The sequence below is a fragment of the Erpetoichthys calabaricus genome, chromosome 11 (genome assembly GCF_900747795.2).
Source record: "Erpetoichthys calabaricus chromosome 11, fErpCal1.3, whole genome shotgun sequence".
NCBI lineage: Eukaryota > Metazoa > Chordata > Cladistia > Polypteriformes > Polypteridae > Erpetoichthys > Erpetoichthys calabaricus.
Window position 1 is genome coordinate 130,572,359 of NC_041404.2, and position 21,560 is coordinate 130,593,918.

Consider the following 21,560-nt stretch of genomic DNA (forward strand, 5'->3'; position numbering starts at 1 on the left):
TAGGTCCCTATACTCCTCCTCCAGCCCATTCCTGATACAGCCCACGATAGCAGTGTCATCAGCGAACTTTTGCACATGGCAGGACTCCGAGTTGTATTGGAAGTCCGATGTATATAGGCTGAACAGGACCGGAGAAAGTACAGTCCCTTGTGGCGCTCCTGTGTTGCTGACCACAATGTCAGACGTGCAGTTCCCAAGACGCACATACTGAGGTCTGTCTTTAAGATAGTCCACGATCCATGCCACTAGGTATGAATCTAATCCCATCTCTGTCAGCTTGTCCCTAAGGAGCAGAGGTTGGATTGTGTTGAAGGCGCTAGAGAAGTCTAGAAACATAATTCTTACAGCACCACTGCCTCTGTCCAAGTGAGAGAGGGATCGGTGTAGCATATAGATGATGGCATCTTCCGCTCCCACCTTCTCCTGATATGCAAACTGCAGAGGGTCAAGGGCGTGTTGAACCTGTGGCCTAAGGTGGTGAAGCAGCAGCCTCTCCATGGTCTTCATCACATGTGATGTCAGAGCAACAGGCCGAAAGTCATTCAGCTCACTAGGACGTGATACCTTTGGGACTGGGGTGATACAAGATGTTTTCCAAAGCCTCGGGACTCTCCCCTGTTCCAGGCTCAGGTTGAAGATGCGCTGTAGAGGACCCCCCAGCTCCGATGCACAGACCTTCAGCAGTCGTGGCGATACTCCATCTGGACCCGCTGCTTTGCTGGCACGAAGTCTCCTCAGCTCTCTGCTCACTTGCGCTGTTGTTATTATGGGTGGGGATGTTTTTCCTATGCTGGTAAGTAGTAGACACACCTGCGTTCTAATTCTTTCAGGTCTTAAGAAGAAATTACTTTCGAAATTAAGGACTGCAAATATTTTCAGTTGTACAGTCTTAAAGAAGGCATAGCTTCTTTTTTTTTTTTTTTTTTTTTTTTAAATTTACATAGATGTTGATGATACCATACATTCTGTTTTCCTGGACTGAGACCCAGGTTCTTTCCACACTACTACATTTTTGTTTAAAAAAACAACTGTTCAAATAACACCCCCATGTCAAGTTTTTTTTTTTTTTTTTTTTTTTTAAATTAAACATGTAGTTTAGATATCTTCATTTTTCACTCTCAATAAACCACTTTAAAAATACAAGCGACAGGAAATGTGTCAGCATCATTCATAAAAGAAAAACGTCCTAAGGCATATTGTCAGGACTCTTACAGATTTTGTTAAATTTATTGATAGATCATTTATTTGACATGTGTCAGCTTGAAATATTTATATTATATATATATATATATATATATATATATATATATATATATATATATATATATATATATATATATATATATACATACACACTCAGTTACATAGTACTTCTGATACATTCAATTAGCAGTACTATAAACGATGCCCACTATGTCTTAGGAAATTTCCCAGGTGAAGTCAGGTAATTGTCTAATATATACCTCTAAGTTTTCCTTGGAAATTTTGACTGTTGCAAAAAAAACCACATGCTTCAAAGATATATTTAAGAATTAATTTTACATAGCTGCTACACATTTTCCCTGTAAATTCTTTACAATGAGGTGGCTGGTATGCCAACAGAGAATAGTGATTCTCTGTTCTATTACTATTAAGGCTTCTTGTCTGCACTGAAATCTACAACTATTTGAACTACAATAATTAAGGTATTTTACCAGATATAAAACATCAGTATTTTCAGGAGTGACACACCAGAAAAAATACTACATTTGGTTGCTCTGATATGCCTTTCACTAGCAACAGTGATAAAAAAAAATAGTATAATGATCTGTGTTCCAGATATACAATACAAAAATCGAATACTGATATAAGAATTGTTCTGTATGTCAACAATGAGAAATATGGTAGTGCTAAGGGTAAAACAAGAGACAAAATATGAGCAAAAATTAAAGAAAAAAGAGTGAAAAATAACAATGCAAGTCTAAGCAGTTAAATATAAAGCATGCATACTGTATGTGACCCCAAATCTAGGATAATATGACTAAGGCAAGTAAAGAAAAACAGAACTTCTATAAAATAAATCCTGTGCATAAAAAAAAAATGAGAGGACAATACAGTTGCCACTGTGTGGTTGAGGGTTGGATCTTTTATCCCCCCCCCCCTTTTATTTTTCTTCATATTTCTCCTGTTCGAATTCAAATGTCTCTGCCTCAACATTGAACTGTGGTTTAAATAGTTTTCTGCACTGCCTGAGTTTGCTACTTTTCTTGATACATACAACATAGTTTGCTTGTTTTGCAATGTAACATTTTATGTGTAAGGAATATTCCTTACATGAATGAAGCCAGTATTGCATAAAAGAAAGTTAAAAGAAAGTTCTAAATGTGTTTTCCCCTGTCTGTTGTTCTTGTCATAAGCAGACTACGAAGTACAATCTAATTATACAGAGGGCTTAGAACAGGGCTTCCTTAAAATTCCCTTTTTAAGAACTAAGAATGCTCCTCATGTAAAGTAAGCAGTTAAGATACAAAAGTGAGATGGCATAACAAAGCAAAAGAGGTTAAAAGAACAAAAGACTACAATGTAGCTGTAAATTTCTAATTACAGTATACCAAGGCTCAAGGTAAAAAAAGTTAGTTGGTCACCTTGTGACCAGGTTTATATTACTGTTTTTTGCCACCTAAAATGTTTCTATTTTTTTAGTCTGAAATGAACTTTTAACCATTTTTCCCCCATATTTATAGAATATCTACAAATATTAAAATACACACAAACTTATTTAAATGCATAAACTTTTCATTTCAGTTCACTGTGGTATTAACAAGATTAAACACAAATGAATTACTCTTTTATCCAAAAGCCTAGCTTCTTATAAAATAAAATGTATTACTATTACAGGTGTGTACACTTCAACCAAAATTTTAGTATCTGCTAACCACAGTAATACTATAATCACTCCAAATATATTCAGTTACATTTGGAATTATCGTTGAAACCATGAAACTCTCATTCACTTGTATCCTAACTGAATTATTCATGTAAATATTTTACCACAGCATTTATAATTTAAGCAGTCTTTTGATGTAATACAGTTATCTGGTAAGTGCAATAAAAATAAAAAAGTAAGCATCACTGTTTGAAAACCACTATTAAAAATGTAAAATTATAATTATGCATACTTAATATGTTTACATACAAACAATGGCAACGCTCACAATAAACACAATTGATATGCTTCCAATTATTATATACAGTGGTACATATGTAAAGGGATCAGAAACACCACTGTGATTTAATAAGCTTAAAAGGTAAGACAGCATTGCCATCTATATACACAAAATGACTTTTATATACATATACAGTATATAGGTAAAATATGTTGCAGTTTTCATACCACTGATTTATTCATTTTCAGCTGATTATTAATTTATAAGTCTCTGTTACCTAAGGACTCATTCTTCTTAACCACTACTTACAAAGTTTTTTTTTTTTTTTTTAATAGTGCAGGTGCAGCTGCTACCCTAAGCTCCACTGGCAATTTAAAACTTAAGTGAACTTTTTAAAAACGTTTCTGGTTATACACAAGTATAGTGTTTTTTTTTTTTTTTTTTTTTACAAAAAATCTTGTTAATAAACACTGTTATTTTTTAGAGCATACATTTTGTCTTAATGCACTTTAAAACATGGCCTATTCATTTTGTATTATAGTGACAAACTATATTACTTGACATCCTTATATCAGATTTTCAAAATGAGCATTCTGTATATGACAACTAAAGTCATTTTCCAATACATTGTCTGCTATTTTCTCTGTAGAAACAAAGAAATCATAATGCAAAACATCTGCTTCACCTCAGAGATCAAGAGAAAACAGATCCATCTCATTTAAATCATAAAACCATAAGTACAAATAGAAAGGGACTGGGACACAGGAAACAACAAAATGAGAAGAAAAATAACCCAGAAAAAGTATTGTCTTCAGCTTGCAAATTTAGAATTCATATTCTTTGTTTCATTACTTCATACATGATTTCTGGGTAACTTCATCTTGAAGGTGAGGAAATGACATTACAAACAATTCCAAAATATGACAACAGTAAATGGCCTTAACTGTTACGAAAGAAAAAAAGGCATGTTATTAAGGGCTACAGCTCATCATCTGAACTGATAAGTGTAAGTTTCTCGTTTTTCTTTGGTCGTTTGTTCCAGTTCACTGGACCATGTTCTTCCAACTTGCCATTCTGCTTTGTGGTTGTCACTTCTTGTGTAGACTGCTGAGTATACTGCTGATAGGCTGGAGAAAAATTGTGAATAGCATCTTGTACTATGTCGTTGGGGTTCATGGTTTCCTTCAAGCCACAGGAGATACTCTGCATTGGAGCACTGTTACCTTAAAATAATTAAAAACAAAGTAATTTTATTTTTGTTTTATTAGTGATTTTCCACAAGCAAAAAAGGACATAAATGTAAAGGTGATAAGACACTGCAATCTAAATCATTCAAATAACATTGTCTTGTTAGGTAGGCTAAAGCTAATGTTTACAACCAAATGCTGGCATTTTATTCAAATTCCTTTTCATTTTCTAAAGTGTTTTTAGAAATGTATAAGGTGCACCCACTCACCATTTAGCTCACTCAGTCAAGCCTAGGGAAACCAACTAGGCTACAGTCTGCTACAATGATAGTAAATAATTATAACAATATAACAATTCAAACAGGGATCATTATACATCTGTGAAATTAGAGAGGCTGTGTGTTATATTTAAATGTTCACCAGGTCTAAATAACTATGTTTCTTTTAATGAAGAGGATGAGCAATAGGTATGGTTACTAGAAGAACAATTTCTTTTCACAATCTTGCAATATAGTAATCCCTCGCTATATCGCGCTTCGACTTTCGCGGCTTCACTCTATCGCGGATTTTCTATGTAAGCATATTTAAATATATATCGCGGATTTTTCGCTGGTTCGTGGGTTTCAGTGGACAATGGGTCTTTTAATTTCTGGTACATGCTTCCTCAGTTGGTTTTCCCAGTTGATTTCATACAAGGTACGCTATTGGCAGATGGCCGAGAAGCTACCCAATCAGAGCACGTATTATGTATTAAATAGAACTCCTCAGATATATTGTGAGCAGGGGGGCTGTTCGCACCCTTGGAGGATACGGACGCTCCTCAAAAAACGCTGAAAAACTACCTTCACATTGCTCCCTTCCTTGCTGGGCTTTCTTGCAGCTGCTTTGTCAAGCAACATGCTTCCCGCACTGTGCTTCGCATACTTAAAAGCCCAAATAGCACCTATTAATTTTTGATTGTTTGCTTTTCTCTCTCTCTCTCTCTCTCTGACATTCTCTGCTCCTGACGCGCACTCCTTTGAAGAGGAAGATATGTTTGCATTCTTTTAATTGTGAGACGGAACTGTCATCTCTGTCTTGTCATGGAGCACCTATAAACTTTTGAAAAAGAGACAAATGTTTGTTTGCAGTGTTTGAAAAAAGTTCCTGTCTCTCTACAACCTCCTGTTTTTCTGTGCAATCTGTGACCCAAGCGTGACAATATAAAAATAACCATATAAACATATGGTTTTTACTTTGAGGATTTTCACCTTTCGTGAGGGGTTCTGGAACGCAACCCCCGCAATCGAGGAGGGATCACTGTGTCTTGCAATATCTGATAAAACACCAATATCTAAGATAAGAAACATTAATTGCAATACTGATCCATGGGCCAGGCTAGGACCATAAAAATCCATTGAGGACATTTTCGCCTCAGATTTTATTAAAGAGATCTTGCTACCCTGATTGTATTCATATACATACCTATTTTATATTTATTACAAATATATCTATCTATCAATATGCTTAACCGAATGTTGTATGCTGGGACAAGGGTTGAGTGGATGCACTAATGGTAATATGTATATTATTTCAATCCAAAATTATTTTGCAAAAGAATTGTGCTAATTAAGTGCTGATTTTTAAAGCAAATAATAATAATCTGTGATCACTGCACTTCGGGCCAAACTCATCCTTAAGGAATTTGAAATCATTGAGTAATTCCCCAAAATGGTTGATAGCATTTGTACAGAAAGTAAAGGTCTATTATTTCTATAGTCACTTGCAAATAAAATTAAAAACTTAAAAATGCACACTTTAAAAACTATTTAAAAAGACTTAATACACAAATACACAACTTTGGTCATTCCCCAAATAGCCCTTCCAGTGCTTACATTAACTCATTAATATGTAGCAGCATAACACAAGAATGTCTGAGGCTGAAGGAAGGCTGTGTTGTTTGAAATGAGTAATATGAAATAACACTGATTTTTCTTCAGTAATTGTTTGCTAGATGATGCAGTAAAGGTGCTGGTGCTTATATTGTGCTCCCTACACAATTAGTGCTTTCAGTGATAAAGTTCCCAGAGGCACGGTGCATATTTCCTTCCAGGAATCATTTTTTTCTTTTACACTCTAAGCGCATGAAGCCTGTTTATAAGTGGGTGTAAGCATGTGTGTACATGTGCGCAGTGATGGACAGTATCTCTTCCATTGACACTTACTTTTAAGTGAAACTTTTACCACAGGTAAATTTTTTATGCTTCAAAGGCAGAAGTAAATATCATTTTAAGTAAAATACCTCAGAGACATTTTTGGTAACAGTATAGTTGAGTATACGCTATTTTTAATAACATATTATATAAATATACATTACATTGTTGTCAGTATCAAATCAAATTTCAAGAGTATTTTACAAATGTTACAGAAGTTTAATATTACAAAAAACAGGTCATTATATTCAAATTGCATTTTTACCATGGCTATAAGGAAAGAAGTGTTGCAAAATATTAATCCAGTGAGCTGTGACATGAATGAAGTTGTGTGTATGTTAAACAGGCTTTGACTATGGCGGAGAAGGCTTTAAAGTATGTTAGGTAAAACGCTTTGTGATAATTACCATTATAAAAGAAGCTACATAAAACATATCAACTACTATAAAGTAATAATAAAATATTTTTTTGGAACAGTTATTTTATAAATTCAGTATTTTTCTGTTTGTAACTCCTTTGGTTAGACTCTTATATCATGTTTAACTTTTAATCATGGAATTGTTATACAACTCTGAATAACAGTGGATGTGGGTTTTTGACTCTGATCAACAGAAAAAAAAGACTCTTTAAGGTCAAAGTGAACATAGATCTCTGCGAAGTGTTTTAAATTAACTACAAATAAAAAAACATAACATTAATTGCAGAAGTAGTTTAGTAGGTACACCTTTAACAGACATGACAGCCTGCCTGTATGTGCATGTTAGGTTAACTGATGATTCACAATCATCATGGCCTGCACAGGTGTGGGTGTGTACGTGTCAGTGGTCCTGTGATGGACTGGTTCCTAACCTTGAATTTGTTTCTCCTTTTGGGTTTGAGTTCCCACAGTCCTGTTATTGAGTAAATTATATTATGATATTTTACACTGTCATCAACAGTCAGAACACAACTTTTATCATTCAACAGAAAACACCTTTGAGAAAGCTATTACTATTATTTTTGTACTGCCTGAAAGTCAAGATACCAGCTAGGTTTTATTTCTCTTGGGTTACTGTGTTATGCATTTTGAGAAGGCATTTCAATAAAATAACTCATTTAAAACAAAGGCAATGATTGGTTTAAATTCCATTGTGTTCACCATGGCAATGGATAAGAATATATTGTTCGATGCTGCTTTATTAGGTTATACATTTTCTTAGGCGCATTTAAAGTTTTTTTTTTTTTTTTTTTTTATATAAACTAGGTCCCTAGAACACACTCCTTGGCAGTTTTGGTTTAATGCGGAAAAGTACATTCTGTTGCACAAAATATTTATTTTTCCATACTTGGCATTCAGTGAACTGTGACTTATCAAAGGAATAAACACAAAAAATATGAATATTGGAACAATCATTTATTGTAGCTTTGATCTGAAGAACTTTCTCAAGTTAGGTGAAAACAATGAAATCAGAAAACTTAATCTACATTAGAATTCCACAATATCTCTCAGTAGTTTTGCTAGCAGTGTAGTTTTAACTGTTTTAAACCACTTTAATTATTTCTGCAAAATAGAATCACCTACAGGGGAGCATAAAGTAACTTCCATTTTAAAGGAAAAAAATTATTACTTGGAGATATAAGAAATCTTATTTGTACAATAGACATTGTGACCAGAAATGTCTTAAACTGCTGCACTTTATTCAGTACTGAAAGTCCTGTGCAGAACCTAGTTGGTGTAAGAATATGAAAAGTATAACTTGTACCAGGAATCACAAAAACAGTGATAAAAAAATCATTAACAGCATGTCAAGCTCTCATTTTTCATGTGTTAAAAAACTAAAAAAAGACAAATAAATAAAACAACCAAAAACAAAATAAACACCTCTTCTTCTTTCATTTCTTTTCACATGAGCATGCAAATCTACAAGCTTTTTAACTGTAAACAAATACAATGCCTAATTATAGCTGATTTAATATTTACATTTTGAAACATTCTACCACAAGTACATAACATAATCTAGAGTGTTTTCAATAATTGTGCAGAAAGTTACACTATAATTTCTGCATCATGGACTAATAACACTTCATTATTTCCATTATTATAACCATAATTATTAAAATAGTTTTCGAAATTCTTAGCTTCAGTCACATGTAACAGGCACTCAAACATTTACATGACAAAAAAAGTCACAGCAGGTTGCTGCTGCAGAGAAACATGGGAACACAGCTGGTACTATAAGAGCCAGTTCATACTATTTTCTATCTAGGCACCTGCTCTTAAGTTATCAGGACTCAAAAACTGGTTCTTTTATGTGAGACTTAATACAGATTAGAAACGGAAATTATGCTAAATGTATTTTCCAAGTAGTGGTAATCCAGAGTCCTTAGCACCAGTATTCTTCTATGTTTACTCAGATTAGCCATTTGTTGCCCCAAGTCTTCTTTCCCAACTTATCATGTAGTCCTGGACATCTTTCGGTAAGACCTATTTTTTCATATCATCTGACATCACCTACTCATCCTCTCCACATCCATCTTGGTGCACCTCTCTGCCCAATAATTCTATGCCTTTTGCTCCACATTCCAAAACCACCTTAGTCAGTTTCTCATCAGCACAACACATATCACCTCCACAACAAGTCCTTCCATTAACTTTGCATTCCTCTTCCTCTCATTCCATAACACTAAACACACTCACCAGATTATTCTCAGAATGTGCTCTTTTATTAGGATGGAGCAATTTATTTCTGAAATACTGTATCAACTGTATCAAACTTTCAATGTGGTATGTATAAAGCAAGTGATAACTGCACAATATAAAGCACAAGGTGAGTAACTTAATCCCTCACATTTACTCTAGCTCCATATTTTACCCATATTTTTTTATACAAGAGTATATAAATTAATATCAGGTAAATTATTTAAATGGTAACAGTTATGCAGATAGAGACAAATATTAACAAAAGATTCTGGATGTGGAATCAACTTTTTTAACAAAGAGAGGACAAATTTATTTTACTTTATCTCAAATTGCAAAACATATGTAATAAAAATATGTCATACCTGGAGATTCAATCTTTGTGTTTTGGTAGACTTCATATGTAAATGCATATCTGAGTGCAATTGCAGCAAAAAACATTTCAATGCAGATAATAAAGTTTTGCCATCCTGCTGCCACTGTTCCTGCTCCCACGTGATGGTCATCTATTAATAATGCCTCAGGGATGACTCCACACATTTCAAGTAGTGCAAGTAGCATACCTGATGATACACCAAATAATTTACAGGTGTGTATCCTCTATTGTTTATATTTTACAATTTGCTTACTAATCTACATGATCAACTTACCTTATTTAGCAAATCATGACATACACTTGCTACGCATTAAAGCTTATAATATAAACCAAATCCATTACATCATCAGTTCAGTTTTTCAGTTGATTTGTTCATAAAGTCAATGATACAATGATATGTGTATTACCTAGCAAAATGACCATTTACAGCTACAGAGATTGCCTATCAATTGCTTCAATGTAAGAAATGCACAAAGACCCAAGTTAACAAAATAAGTCACAAGGGAATTAAGATATTTTTTGATTAAAGCCTTTTCAACTCTGTAATTTAGACATTAATCCCATTTGCATTTAAGTTTTTTTTATCTCCAAGCTTTCCATTAATTTCTTTAGAAAGTGCTTGTTAAAAAAGCATATATTAAAATGTCCACAATATGGTTTAGGGAAAAAAAATATCACAATCTTTCAATGCAAATATAGCAGGATTAAATTTTGTTTCATTAACAAAATTGACCTAAAAATCTACAAAATAAAATAAGATATTCTAAAAATTATTTACAAATTCTGTATTTCAGGCAATGTAAAAAATTATTCTTACCTTGCCAGAAGGACAAAAATATAACTGATTTAATTGTCAAAAATTTCAAAATAGGTTCAAAAGGACGAAGAAGATCACTGGTTGCAAAGTAAAACAAAAAAAGAGCATACAGCGCCAGGCTAACTGAGAAGTTATAGATGATGCTAATGTAAAGGTAACCACTTTTTACACTGTTGAGAAAAACAAAATTTAGAAATCTATTAAAACAAGGCTGTATTGTTATATACCAATATACCATAAAAACATTTATTATTATGTATACACTAAATAATGACCTAAAATATGAATCCAAAAATGAAGCAAAAGTTAGTTTTTTTTAAAAGGATGGAGATAATTACTAGACCAATAATAATAGGCCTAAAACCTGTAGTAAGACAAACATGATGCAACTTGCTTCAAGAAGACAGGTCAAGGTTTTAGGAAGTTATTATTGTACATAGGTTTCTGTGTTCATGAAGAATATCTTGGAAACTACCATCTTTGCTAGAACATATTCATCCAAAAGTTCTACGTGAAACCTTAAACTGTGTAATTTTTTTTTTTGAAAATTGTAATTATAAGATGTGAAAATCAGTTTCAGCTTTCCACAGACACACATACAGATACCATGCTAAAATCTAATTTTCTTGACGTTTTGATCATTGTATAATCTGAATCTGAACTTAACTCTAAGTTAACCCGATCACCAAACTTCCATTCACATGCAAGTAAAACAACTTTCATTTTATTTCTAAGGAGCTACCTCTAAGTAGTAAGAACAAAGCACATTCCTAATAGATAATGCAAATCATTTACAACAGAAAATAAATTTAATGTATTCTTACTTAAAGTCTCCATCGTGGTATTTACCAAATGCTTGCAATATGATGGTTAACACAGCCATTATGGGTTTTACAACACAAAACTGTAGAGTAGCCTGATAGTAAACAAAAAAAAATGATAAGTTTAAATGTTAGCATTTTGCATTAGTCCATGAGCAGTGTCAAAGTGCTGTATATACGGATGAACAACACATTTCAGAATTATTTTCTGCTGTTTTTCTACTTATTACTGTATCAAAAATATGCACACTTTTATCATGTATGCCATGATAAAAGAAATATACATGTAAAAAGTAATAGTTTATGTTTAAAGCACTTAAGTTATTATTTAAAAAAAGAATGGCAAAACCAGTAGTACTTTAAACACTTCAAAGAGAAACCATTACAAAATATGAATGAATGTTCTTACTATTTTATGTTGAAAAATCATAATAATGAAAGTCAACTATATTTGCTGAATATGAATACAAAGCAATGTACATGCAGTTCAGTTGATATCTGAATTACCAGTTTAATTAAAAGATACATTTCATAATGTATATCACAGCAGGGCAAAATTAAATTGGATTTTATGAACAGTAAACTATATTTAATAAACATAATCAACAACAGCACAATGTTAGTATATATTTATATGCACTGCTCAAAAAAATTAATGTTATTCTGTGATGATTAAATGTTCCCTTAAGTCAATTAAGCTTCAGGGATATCAATCTGTCCAGTTAAGAAGCATAAGCAATTGTGAAACAACTTCACCTGCTTTGGTGCAAAATAAAGTGACAACAGGTGCACTAGAGAGGCAACAGCAAGACAACCACTGAAAAAAACTGCTATCCTATTCCCCACCGACGCAGCTAAAGTTCTTCCAGCTCAAGTGCGTTTATTTGGGTGTGAGGTGCCTGGAATTCTATACGGTATAGCCCAAATATCAATCTACAAAAAACCAACATGTCTGTTTGGCTGGTGTAGAGGTAAGAACTGCTGCCTTGTAATCAACGGTTCTCTCCGTTTTGATTAGTGAGCTGCTATTATTATTTCTAATATATAATAAAAACATACATTTGATTTGAGTCTGTAACACCTGGTCAATTAATATTTGTGCTTGGCTTTTTACTCATTGACAGCAACATGTAAATTGAATGATTTCTTTTTATTTGGTTATATTCTTCAATAAAAGCACACTTACACCTTACAAGTTACACCTTTCGTGAAAGCGTTCATTTGGACTTCAGTCTTCACACATTATACACTTCATGTCAGCATTTTGTCAATTATTACTATAACATGAAAAAAGTTTCTGTTTTAGCTAAGTGTTCAACATTTGGATTTTCCATCATCCTACATTTACCCAGATCATTGTAGACACGGAATACACATGAATGTATGTATTCCAAATAACAATATATTATTTACTCTGTACCAGTACATACTCCCCAACCTGACCTGATTCAAATCCAGGCACCTCACCCAGATAAACACACTTGAGCTGGGAGAACTTCAGCTGCGTTGGTGGGGGATGGGATAGCAGGCTGCTTGCTGTTTAGGCTAATTGACACATTTACAAAACAGCCACACTGATGAAGAGGTGCGAAGGAATTTAAGGTGGCCCAGCATTACGACTTTTTTTTGTAGGCTCCAGGGATTCTAGTGTTAAGTGTTACCTTAATTGTTTGAGCAGTATGAAATTAAGAATGTTTTATACATTTCTCCTCCTGTACTACAATGACAATGGTTTTATTATAGCAAAATGTAACATGTTCTGCTTGTAACTTGAAAATAAAAACAATGAAAGGGTGAAAAAAAAAAAAATTATTCAAAAGGCACAAACCTGTTTACAAAAACGTAGAAATCCAATTGAGTAAGTCATTCCCCCCAGACAGCAGGTTCCATATAAACAGCTAGAGCTGGCAAACATGACAAATAAAAGCACATTATCATCAAAAGTGATGTCTAGACCTGGTTACATGTCTTCATAAAATGTCAGCAAAGACACTCTTTTAAACCACCAACTTGCAAAACAACAAAATACTTAAAAGCAGACACAAGTCTTGGTATACTTTCATACAAGGATACATTCTACAATTGTGAGTAACATTAAAACTGACAAAAAAATTCAATACGAAGTCTTCTTTTTGATACTGAAAGAAAATATGAACCCTGGCATACTTCATATTGCCTCCTTGACACAAATAAGATAGCAAAATATATACTTTTGGTATTGGGAAATATTTTCATTTTAGTCTTCTCGTTCAAAATTTTTGACAGCTTCAAAATTATAGTAGTTTGGGCAGAAAACAAAACTTGACAAAATTCCTGCATTGTTACTAGGCCCAAGGATGGTATGTTGTTAAAGTTGAATTGCTAAGATATTTTTTAACATTATATAGTCTGAAAAAGGTGGCTAGTGGTAATTGCTGTGATTTTCACACTATACATGAAGAAATGTATATAGAGTATGTATAGAGTAGCTAATATTATTGTTTCATTCACAGCAAAGAAGTCCTTTTCTGTCTTAAGAGTAAAGCAACTAAAATCCAAAACACTACTGTATATAGAAAACTCTTCAAGGAGTGACTTACTTGATAGGTTTACCTCTGATTTCAGACATAATAGCACTTTCTCCTCCAAGGTACTCAAAGGACAAACTAAGGAAGTTATAAATTACAAATGCTATGGAGAAAAATTTACAAATAACAGGTCAGCAAATAAACTAATAACATTAAATATGAGACATTAAAAAAAATTGCTTTGGCCAAATGAGGGATTATCCTTCAGTAAGTGATCAACAGCACCAACCACCATTCATCTTTATTCTTTACTTTAAGAAATATTTTCCTTGTGTTCTTTTACAGTTACGCATTTATAAACACTCCTTAGCTTAAAATTATTACAAAGCCAAACGTGGGTTAACATTGATTTTACATAATGTTACACACACTGGCCAGACCTCTTCTTGCTAGCAGTTCAGCTTTTAAGTCTGTATCACAAATTTCGAAGGAATATTACTGGATGACAACTAAAGAAGTTATATATTCACAAGATAAGGAAGTGCAGCAAATGTTTTAATAAAGCAATTTTCTGACAAAATAAAATAAATACCCATATTAAACACTTATGCACGTGCTGTCCCGCTGATGGGACACAGTCATATTTTAAAAGTTGTTTGTGTACGTTGCAGTAAACTCTTAAGTCAATTAAAAGAAAAGGTGGTATTTTTACATACCCAATGGTTTCTTCTTTTAAATAAATCATAAGTTTTCATGTTGTCTACTGTCTTTCATTAACAAAATATGTGATTTGAACACTAATACTCCAAAGCGAGCAGCGAGCTACAATCGAGTTAATCCATTTTGTACTAATTCAAGCCACATGCAGTAAAAGGTGGCTCACTCACACTAATGGGCCTAGCAGGGAGTATTAAGTGCAATTTAATTTCAGTGTCCCAGAGCCCTTTGCTTTGGCATCCAAGATATACTTGGGACAATCGTTGCTCAATGGGATGCCATGTTAGACCAACTGCTGTGGTTTCAACTTCACTGGCCCAAACTCGCATTTTTCTTCCCTGTCTTAATCACTTTATCCTATGGCTTTCTTTCCCTATCTTCCAGTCTATAAACATACTGTATATTGTTATATTCAGATGACTCTCTTTGAATGGTTCTGTTCTAAGAGAACAGAAGAAGTGAAGAAGCAGAGAGGGAGCTTTCACCAAGCACATGCAATGTTTGGAAAATAATTCTTTAGCAGTATCAAAATATTAACTGTCTTAAAATGCCAAGAAATCTCATAGGATGATTTTGAAACCTCATTCTGAATACTGAAACTGTCAAACAATGACATTTAATTATACTGTATTAGGATTTTGAACGTGCAAAACATTGCTTTGGATTAAGAGAGTGGGTTCAGTAAAAACATGCAGCTAAATGCAGTCCTCGAATAAAAGAACTGGATTTAGCTGCATGAATCCACAGATCAAGCTCTAAAAATAAAGCTGTCAGAGACTCAAATAATCACAGAGCAAAAGAAAAGTGTTTTCGAAACTATACAATAATTCTGTTATATTTTTTTTCTGGTGAAACAGTTTATCAAAGGTGTCAATACAAAGGAGATATTTTGTCATTCATATATTGAATTTCAGAATGATCACAAAATGAAATATATTAAAAATAGGAAACATACCTTCATAGCAATCCCGTATAGAATCAAAGTAAACATAGTATTGGTCATTGCTGATAAACAATAAGCTCAGCCATGAATCAAAGGCATACACTGGGACAATAAAAAGAATTCTAATGATGTAACGCTGTTCATTTGGAGTTGTATAAAAACGAAGATGCTTATAAATCTGTTTGAAGAAATAGAAAAAAAAAAAAGATACCTTCAACAATGTGTTTAATAAACTTTAAGATATACACAAAAACCTAGGAGGTATATACTTCAAAATTAGATAATTATATAAAGTCAACTGTCACTATTTAGCAGACATTCACATTGAATAAAGTCTGAATACCAGAAAAGGCTTAATTTTTTTTTTTTTTTTTTAAAAAGCACAATTAACATTTAAGCTACAATACAAATTGCCCTTCTATGGTAAAAAACCACTGCATAACACAATGCAAGTATATAAGCACACACTGCTCTCCAAATTACATAAACACAATGATTGTCACATCATGTGTTAAATATTTATGATATTGCTCACTGCTTCAGGCCAAAGTAAAAAAAACAACTCAATTAAATATACCCGATTCATATTAAAGTTCTGTGCTGTAATACAAACCTGACTTAAAGAATATCATCTGGTCCAATAGCAATAAACATAAAATAACATTCAAAACATTATACCTTAATTTTAATGTTGCAAATTTTGTTTCTGATATACATTTTGCTTTTATTTAACGCTAGAATTACCAGAGCCTATGAAAAAACTCGTAGATCCGTCCCACCTTAAATTGCTTCTTAAATCCGTTTGCACCTCTCCGCCATTGTCTTTTGTCTTCTAAATGTGTAGATAAAGACATGCAGCCAGCAGCCGGCTATTCCATCCCCCCACCGACTTAGAACGTGCACAAACTTCTCCCAGCTCATGCCTTGATTGATTATATGGGAGTGAAGTGGAGTTTTAGAGTGGAAATAATAGATCGTTATTTGGAACACATGCATTTCATGTGTGTTCCGTTTCTACAGTAATCTGTGTAAACACATTTTTAAAACAGAAACGTTTTTCATATTCTAGTAGTAAATGACAAAATGTAGGCATAAACTATATAATGTATGAATACTGAAGTCCATATATCAAAGAAACATTTTCACGAAAGGTACAAATATAACAGAACAAGTGCGCTTTTATTCAAAAATATAACTGCCAAAAAAAAAAGCCGCTTTAGTGTGCAGCATTGACATTCATTTACTACGACTGCCACCATGGCACAACAGTATCAGTTGCTGACTGGGAATCAAGAGGTCACGAGTTCGATCCTGCTCGACTTCCTTTTGAGAAGTGAACTGCTCTTATTTTTACTATTTTAGAATAAAAAGATACATTTGATTTCAGTCTGTAACAGCCAGTGTAATTTATGATATTTGTAAAGGTTAGCTTTGTTCTTGTTTTTTTTTTATTCACTTTTCATTCTCTCAGTCATGTTCAGGATCCTTCCCTACCAAATCTGACACTGCTGTTTTCACATAAAGACGCCCTATAGCTCTGCAGTATATCATGATACATACGACCGTGTTTTTTTTTTTCCCCAATCTTGCCAGTCCCCACATGTTGCTGTATGCTGTTTCTTTTGTACTCCAGGACATGCAGAGGAAAGCATTGTAAAGAGCAGTAACTTCAGCGCTATATGCAATCATCAGACACTCCCCATCTGACACTGCTGTCTTCACATAAAGACGCGCTATAGCTCACCCAAGGAGCGCCCTTCCTACATTTACAACATGTGTACTTGTTGCAGTGTACACACCTCACTGTTCTATGGTTCCTATTACACTGAACAAGCACCTGTAATTTGCAGCTCTATTCATTATCTCAAAACACCACATACATTCACAGTAATTCCCAGTTATGTCCACCATTCACACCCACACCCATACAGAACTGATTCCACATCAGAGAATTTCCAGTTCCAGCATAAATTCACACCCTATCTGACGCTGTTCGTTTTCAAATAATATTGCATTAGTGCGATGATGTTTTCACATATATTGTCTTTCTTTCAGGTGTGTAATAGAAACCACAGCATAGAGAGAAGCGAGTACATTGTAACAGGTACACACGTTGTAAATGTAAGAAGGACGATCCTTGCGTGTGTGTCAACTGTTAACATTTGAATCTGATGATTGCATATAGCGCTGTCTTATTCAGTGCGCGCAAGAACATGCAGGTGGCCAGTTGCTGTGTGCTACAACATGCTGGCAGTGATCAACGCACATTTTAAAAAAAGAAAGACATATATATGTGACATTTTGAGGAAGTCATTTTATGATGCGAATAGTACCAATCAGGTACTGGTTCGAAGTAATCATCGAAGTAATGCAATATTATTTGAAAACGAACAGTGTCAGATCAGGTGTGAATTTATAGTGAGGCGCTGTTAGAGTCAGATCAGAAGCTGAATAATCTGAATAAGCTCCTGTTCTGATTAAGTAAAAAAGCATGAATTAATCAACAGAAAAAACTACGATCGACATTTTAAACTTAACGATTTACAGTGCATACCAATTTATAAATTTTATGTCCGTTTGTGGTTACAAAGAAAAAAAAGAAAAAAAAACCACTTCCTCCCCAGCGGGGAATCGAACTCGGGTATCTACGGCATGGCAAGGCTGCTGTGCTCCGATTCTGCAAATCTTAGCGTTATGCCACAGAAGGTGTTATGTCATCCTTGAACCTTTTGTGAAAGTGTTTATTTGATGTTTGGACGTCAGGTTTCACACATTCTATAGTTTATGCCTACATTTTGTAACATTTTTTACTACAATATGAAAAAGTGTCTGTTTTAACAACGTGTTTACACAGATTACTGTAGAAACGGAACACACATGAAATACGTGTATTCCAAATAACGATCTATTATTTCCACTGTAAAACTCCAGCAGTTCAGTCACTCCCAGATAATCAAACAAGGCATGAACTGGGAAAACGTAGTGAACGTTCAGCGATGGTGGGGGATGGAATAGCTGGCTGCTTGCTGCTTGTCTTATTTGGCACATTTAGAAGACAAAAGAGAGGTGAGAACGGTTTTAAGGTTGGCCGGATCTACAAGTTTTTTCGTAGACTCTGGTAATTCTAGTGTTAAGTAAATAATGACAAAAAGGATATAAAATACCCATCATTGCAATACTGACTTATAGTTTGTTAGCTGCCTTATTTGAATTCAAAGTGAAAATGACATATCTGTTGTAAATGCCATTTATTCTACAGTGATATAATAAAAGTCGTGTGATATTAGAAAGTTCCACCTTACATAAAACTAATCAAACAAATATGACCATGAAAAAAAAAGGTTCAAAGTTATTTCCAAGCTGAAAATGAAAGAAGGTTAAAGCCAACGTTTCGGCTGCATAGTCTTCATCAGGTGTGCAACTAAAAAGGAAAAGGCAGGTAACATATTCCATATAGGAGGAGGAGAAAACAAAGCCAGGACAGATGAGAAAAGAAAAGGTTAGAATAGGTGCTGTTAGAGAGGGAGAAATAAAAAGCTACTCGGTCATCAGGACCTGGAGAAATTGATTGTTCAATGGAACATGATTACATATATGTTTTTTCCAATTACTTTCTCACTTTAATTTTATTAAAAAAAAAAAAACTCTTAATAACAATAATACTAAAATAATAATACACTGTATTTATATAGTCCTTTTATTTTCCATGCTTAAAGCACTTTGCAGAAATTCAGCATCAACAACAGGGAAACAATATCCACATAAAATACTAAATAAAGATAAATATGAGACATAGTTTTGAATTAAAACAATAGACAATAAATCAGAATAAAAATGCAAAATACTACCAGAAAACCCCAAACAACAATCCATCCATCCATTATCCAACCCGCTATATCCTCCAAATAACAATTTGTGATATAAATACAAATCAATTTGAGCACCTGGACTAGGGCCCTATGATTTCTGCAATGCGGAAAACACGGACGGAATCATGGAATTAATGCATAAAAATGGATTTTAGATTTAAATATGGAAATGTGTGGAATTTAGAGACTGATTTTGTGATTGTTACAAAACTTCCCAATAAATTAAATGACTGAATAATCTGTAGTTATATCATTCAGATATTATTTTATAGTTTGTTGTTTTTCAAGAGAATGCAATTCTTGTAGAAATCCAGTCGTGCCTCTATCTGTTTGTGCACGTGTTTCCTGCATGTTTTCTCGTTAATGACACCCGAATTGGCTAGCTGCACGATACAGAAATGTCAAAACGAGCAGTAGATACCCTAAAAAAAAAAAAAAAAAAACCTAAGTAACACAATCTTAATGTCAAAATTGAGGGCACAACAATATCCCGGCGACTTTTACGAATCTGGACAACAACTTTTCTGCAAGTTTTGCCAGCATACCATAGTACCCTTTTAAAAATTAACAACAATGTTTCTGGATTTAATAAATGTCATCAGTTTGGTGGGAGAGACCTGGCAGCACTATAAATACTTTAGTGAGACTGCATCACTAGTGATGTGGATAAAATCTGCCTTCAAGAAGCCTGCCAGGAACCCCCAAGGCAGGAAACACCATGTGGATTAGCTGGTTCAAATCAGTAGGGTACCTCGCTGAACATATTCACCTCTACAAAAAGTTCTTTCTGGCTGAGAACACATCAGCTCATGCTGTAACAAATATCCTAGACCCTAAAAGTGAAGTTAACCTTCAACTCAGAATGATGTATCAAACTAGTAACAGCTCTTACAATTCTAAAGGGCACTCACTGTTATACTGCAGTCTCAATATACAGCATCATGGAGAATCTGGGCTCCTACCTGATAAATGGATATGCAAAATAAGGTTCAGCTGTGCTAGTGTGCCGTTACATTAAAAGGAATGTAAAGTGCCATTTCATTATTGTTTGTTTTGTTATAGCTGTGGCTACTTACTGTAAAAAAAAAAAAAAATTATAAACATAAAAACCCAATAATCCGAATTAGGAAAAATAAAATGGTTGAAAATGGAAATTAAAAAAAAAAAAAAATTTGTGAAAAAATAAAATGGATTCCATAGGGCCCTACAGGACATAGATCATAAACTGAAAGCAGTGTTAGAAACAGAGGGCAAATTTAAATGCCATCCTGAAGAAATTAGTTTTAAATTGTCCTTCAAAAGAATGAATTGAGTCATTCTAAAGTCTGGGGGCAACCGAGCTGAAAGCTTGGACACCCATTGAGCACAGGTTAGTTTGAAGCACAAGAAGATTGCCAAAATAACTGGACCTTAGTAGGAGCACAGAAGCATAGTGATGGAGGAGACTGCTGAAGTAGTCCAGTGCAAGGCCTTTTTAGGCTTTATAGGTTAATAGAATTTTAAATTCAATCCTAAAAGACACAGGGAGCCAGTGAAGTTGAATCTAATTTTCATTAGACTTACTGGAAACATTAGGAAGGGAGGGCACTTTGTTTAAGGTCACCTCATAATACACAAAAAGTCATTTTCAATCATAAACAGGTTCACCAATTTGTCTGCTCCTTCATAAATTTAATTAAATTGTAATTACATCAAAAAGGCAAAATATGTGTGCATCCCAGGGTATTATCATTGCATTGTGAGACTTGTCTGGTATGTTTACTAGTTTTGTCTGCTCCCACACCTTAAAATTAACACATACACACACATGCACATAGAAATCCTTTCCAGACAAAGTCTTGAGTGATGCCAATTGCCAGTCACTCCGCAATTTTTCACATAGGACCACCTTCACATAAGTATGTGTAAAAGTGATGCCAAATGTTTGCCACTATTAATGTACTCTATAGAGGAGCTCACTTATCTCCAGCACTAACAAACATACAGGTGGTCCTCGAAACACATGACCACTCAATCACTTTCATTATAGGGCCAGTTTCTAACCAACAGTGGTACTTATTCTAAATTTCTAGGAGTGACCAATCAGCCTTGATAACCCTGCAGGCAAGGAACAGCAGTCTTCTCACACTAGGTGCTCTACTATTTACTTCATTCACTCAAAATATAAAGACAAAGTATAGAAATATAAAAGCAATGTGGCATTTATTAGAGGATAATAAAAACCAAATAAAAGAATATACAACAGAAAATATAATATGCAGAAATTTCTGGATGTATATATAGTCTCAGAAAAGCTTACTGAAAAATT

At 33.9% G+C, this 21,560-nt stretch overlaps 1 protein-coding gene across 1 annotated transcript in view; it reads right to left on the minus strand.

The window, feature by feature from the left end:
* Nucleotides 1-1,379: 1,379 nt before the first annotated feature.
* The window catches only part of tmem184a (transmembrane protein 184a), a 58,133-nt gene continuing 37,952 nt past the window's right edge, over nucleotides 1,380-21,560 (minus strand). The window contains exons 3-9 of the mRNA XM_028813912.2: nucleotides 15,396-15,561; nucleotides 13,796-13,886; nucleotides 13,045-13,120; nucleotides 11,220-11,311; nucleotides 10,396-10,565; nucleotides 9,568-9,765; nucleotides 1,380-4,369 (exon numbers count right to left, since the gene is read on the minus strand). Coding sequence (XP_028669745.2) covers nucleotides 4,125-4,369; nucleotides 9,568-9,765; nucleotides 10,396-10,565; nucleotides 11,220-11,311; nucleotides 13,045-13,120; nucleotides 13,796-13,886; nucleotides 15,396-15,561 — 1,038 coding nt within the window. The 3' untranslated portion in view covers nucleotides 1,380-4,124. The remainder of the gene's footprint in view (nucleotides 4,370-9,567; nucleotides 9,766-10,395; nucleotides 10,566-11,219; nucleotides 11,312-13,044; nucleotides 13,121-13,795; nucleotides 13,887-15,395; nucleotides 15,562-21,560) is intronic.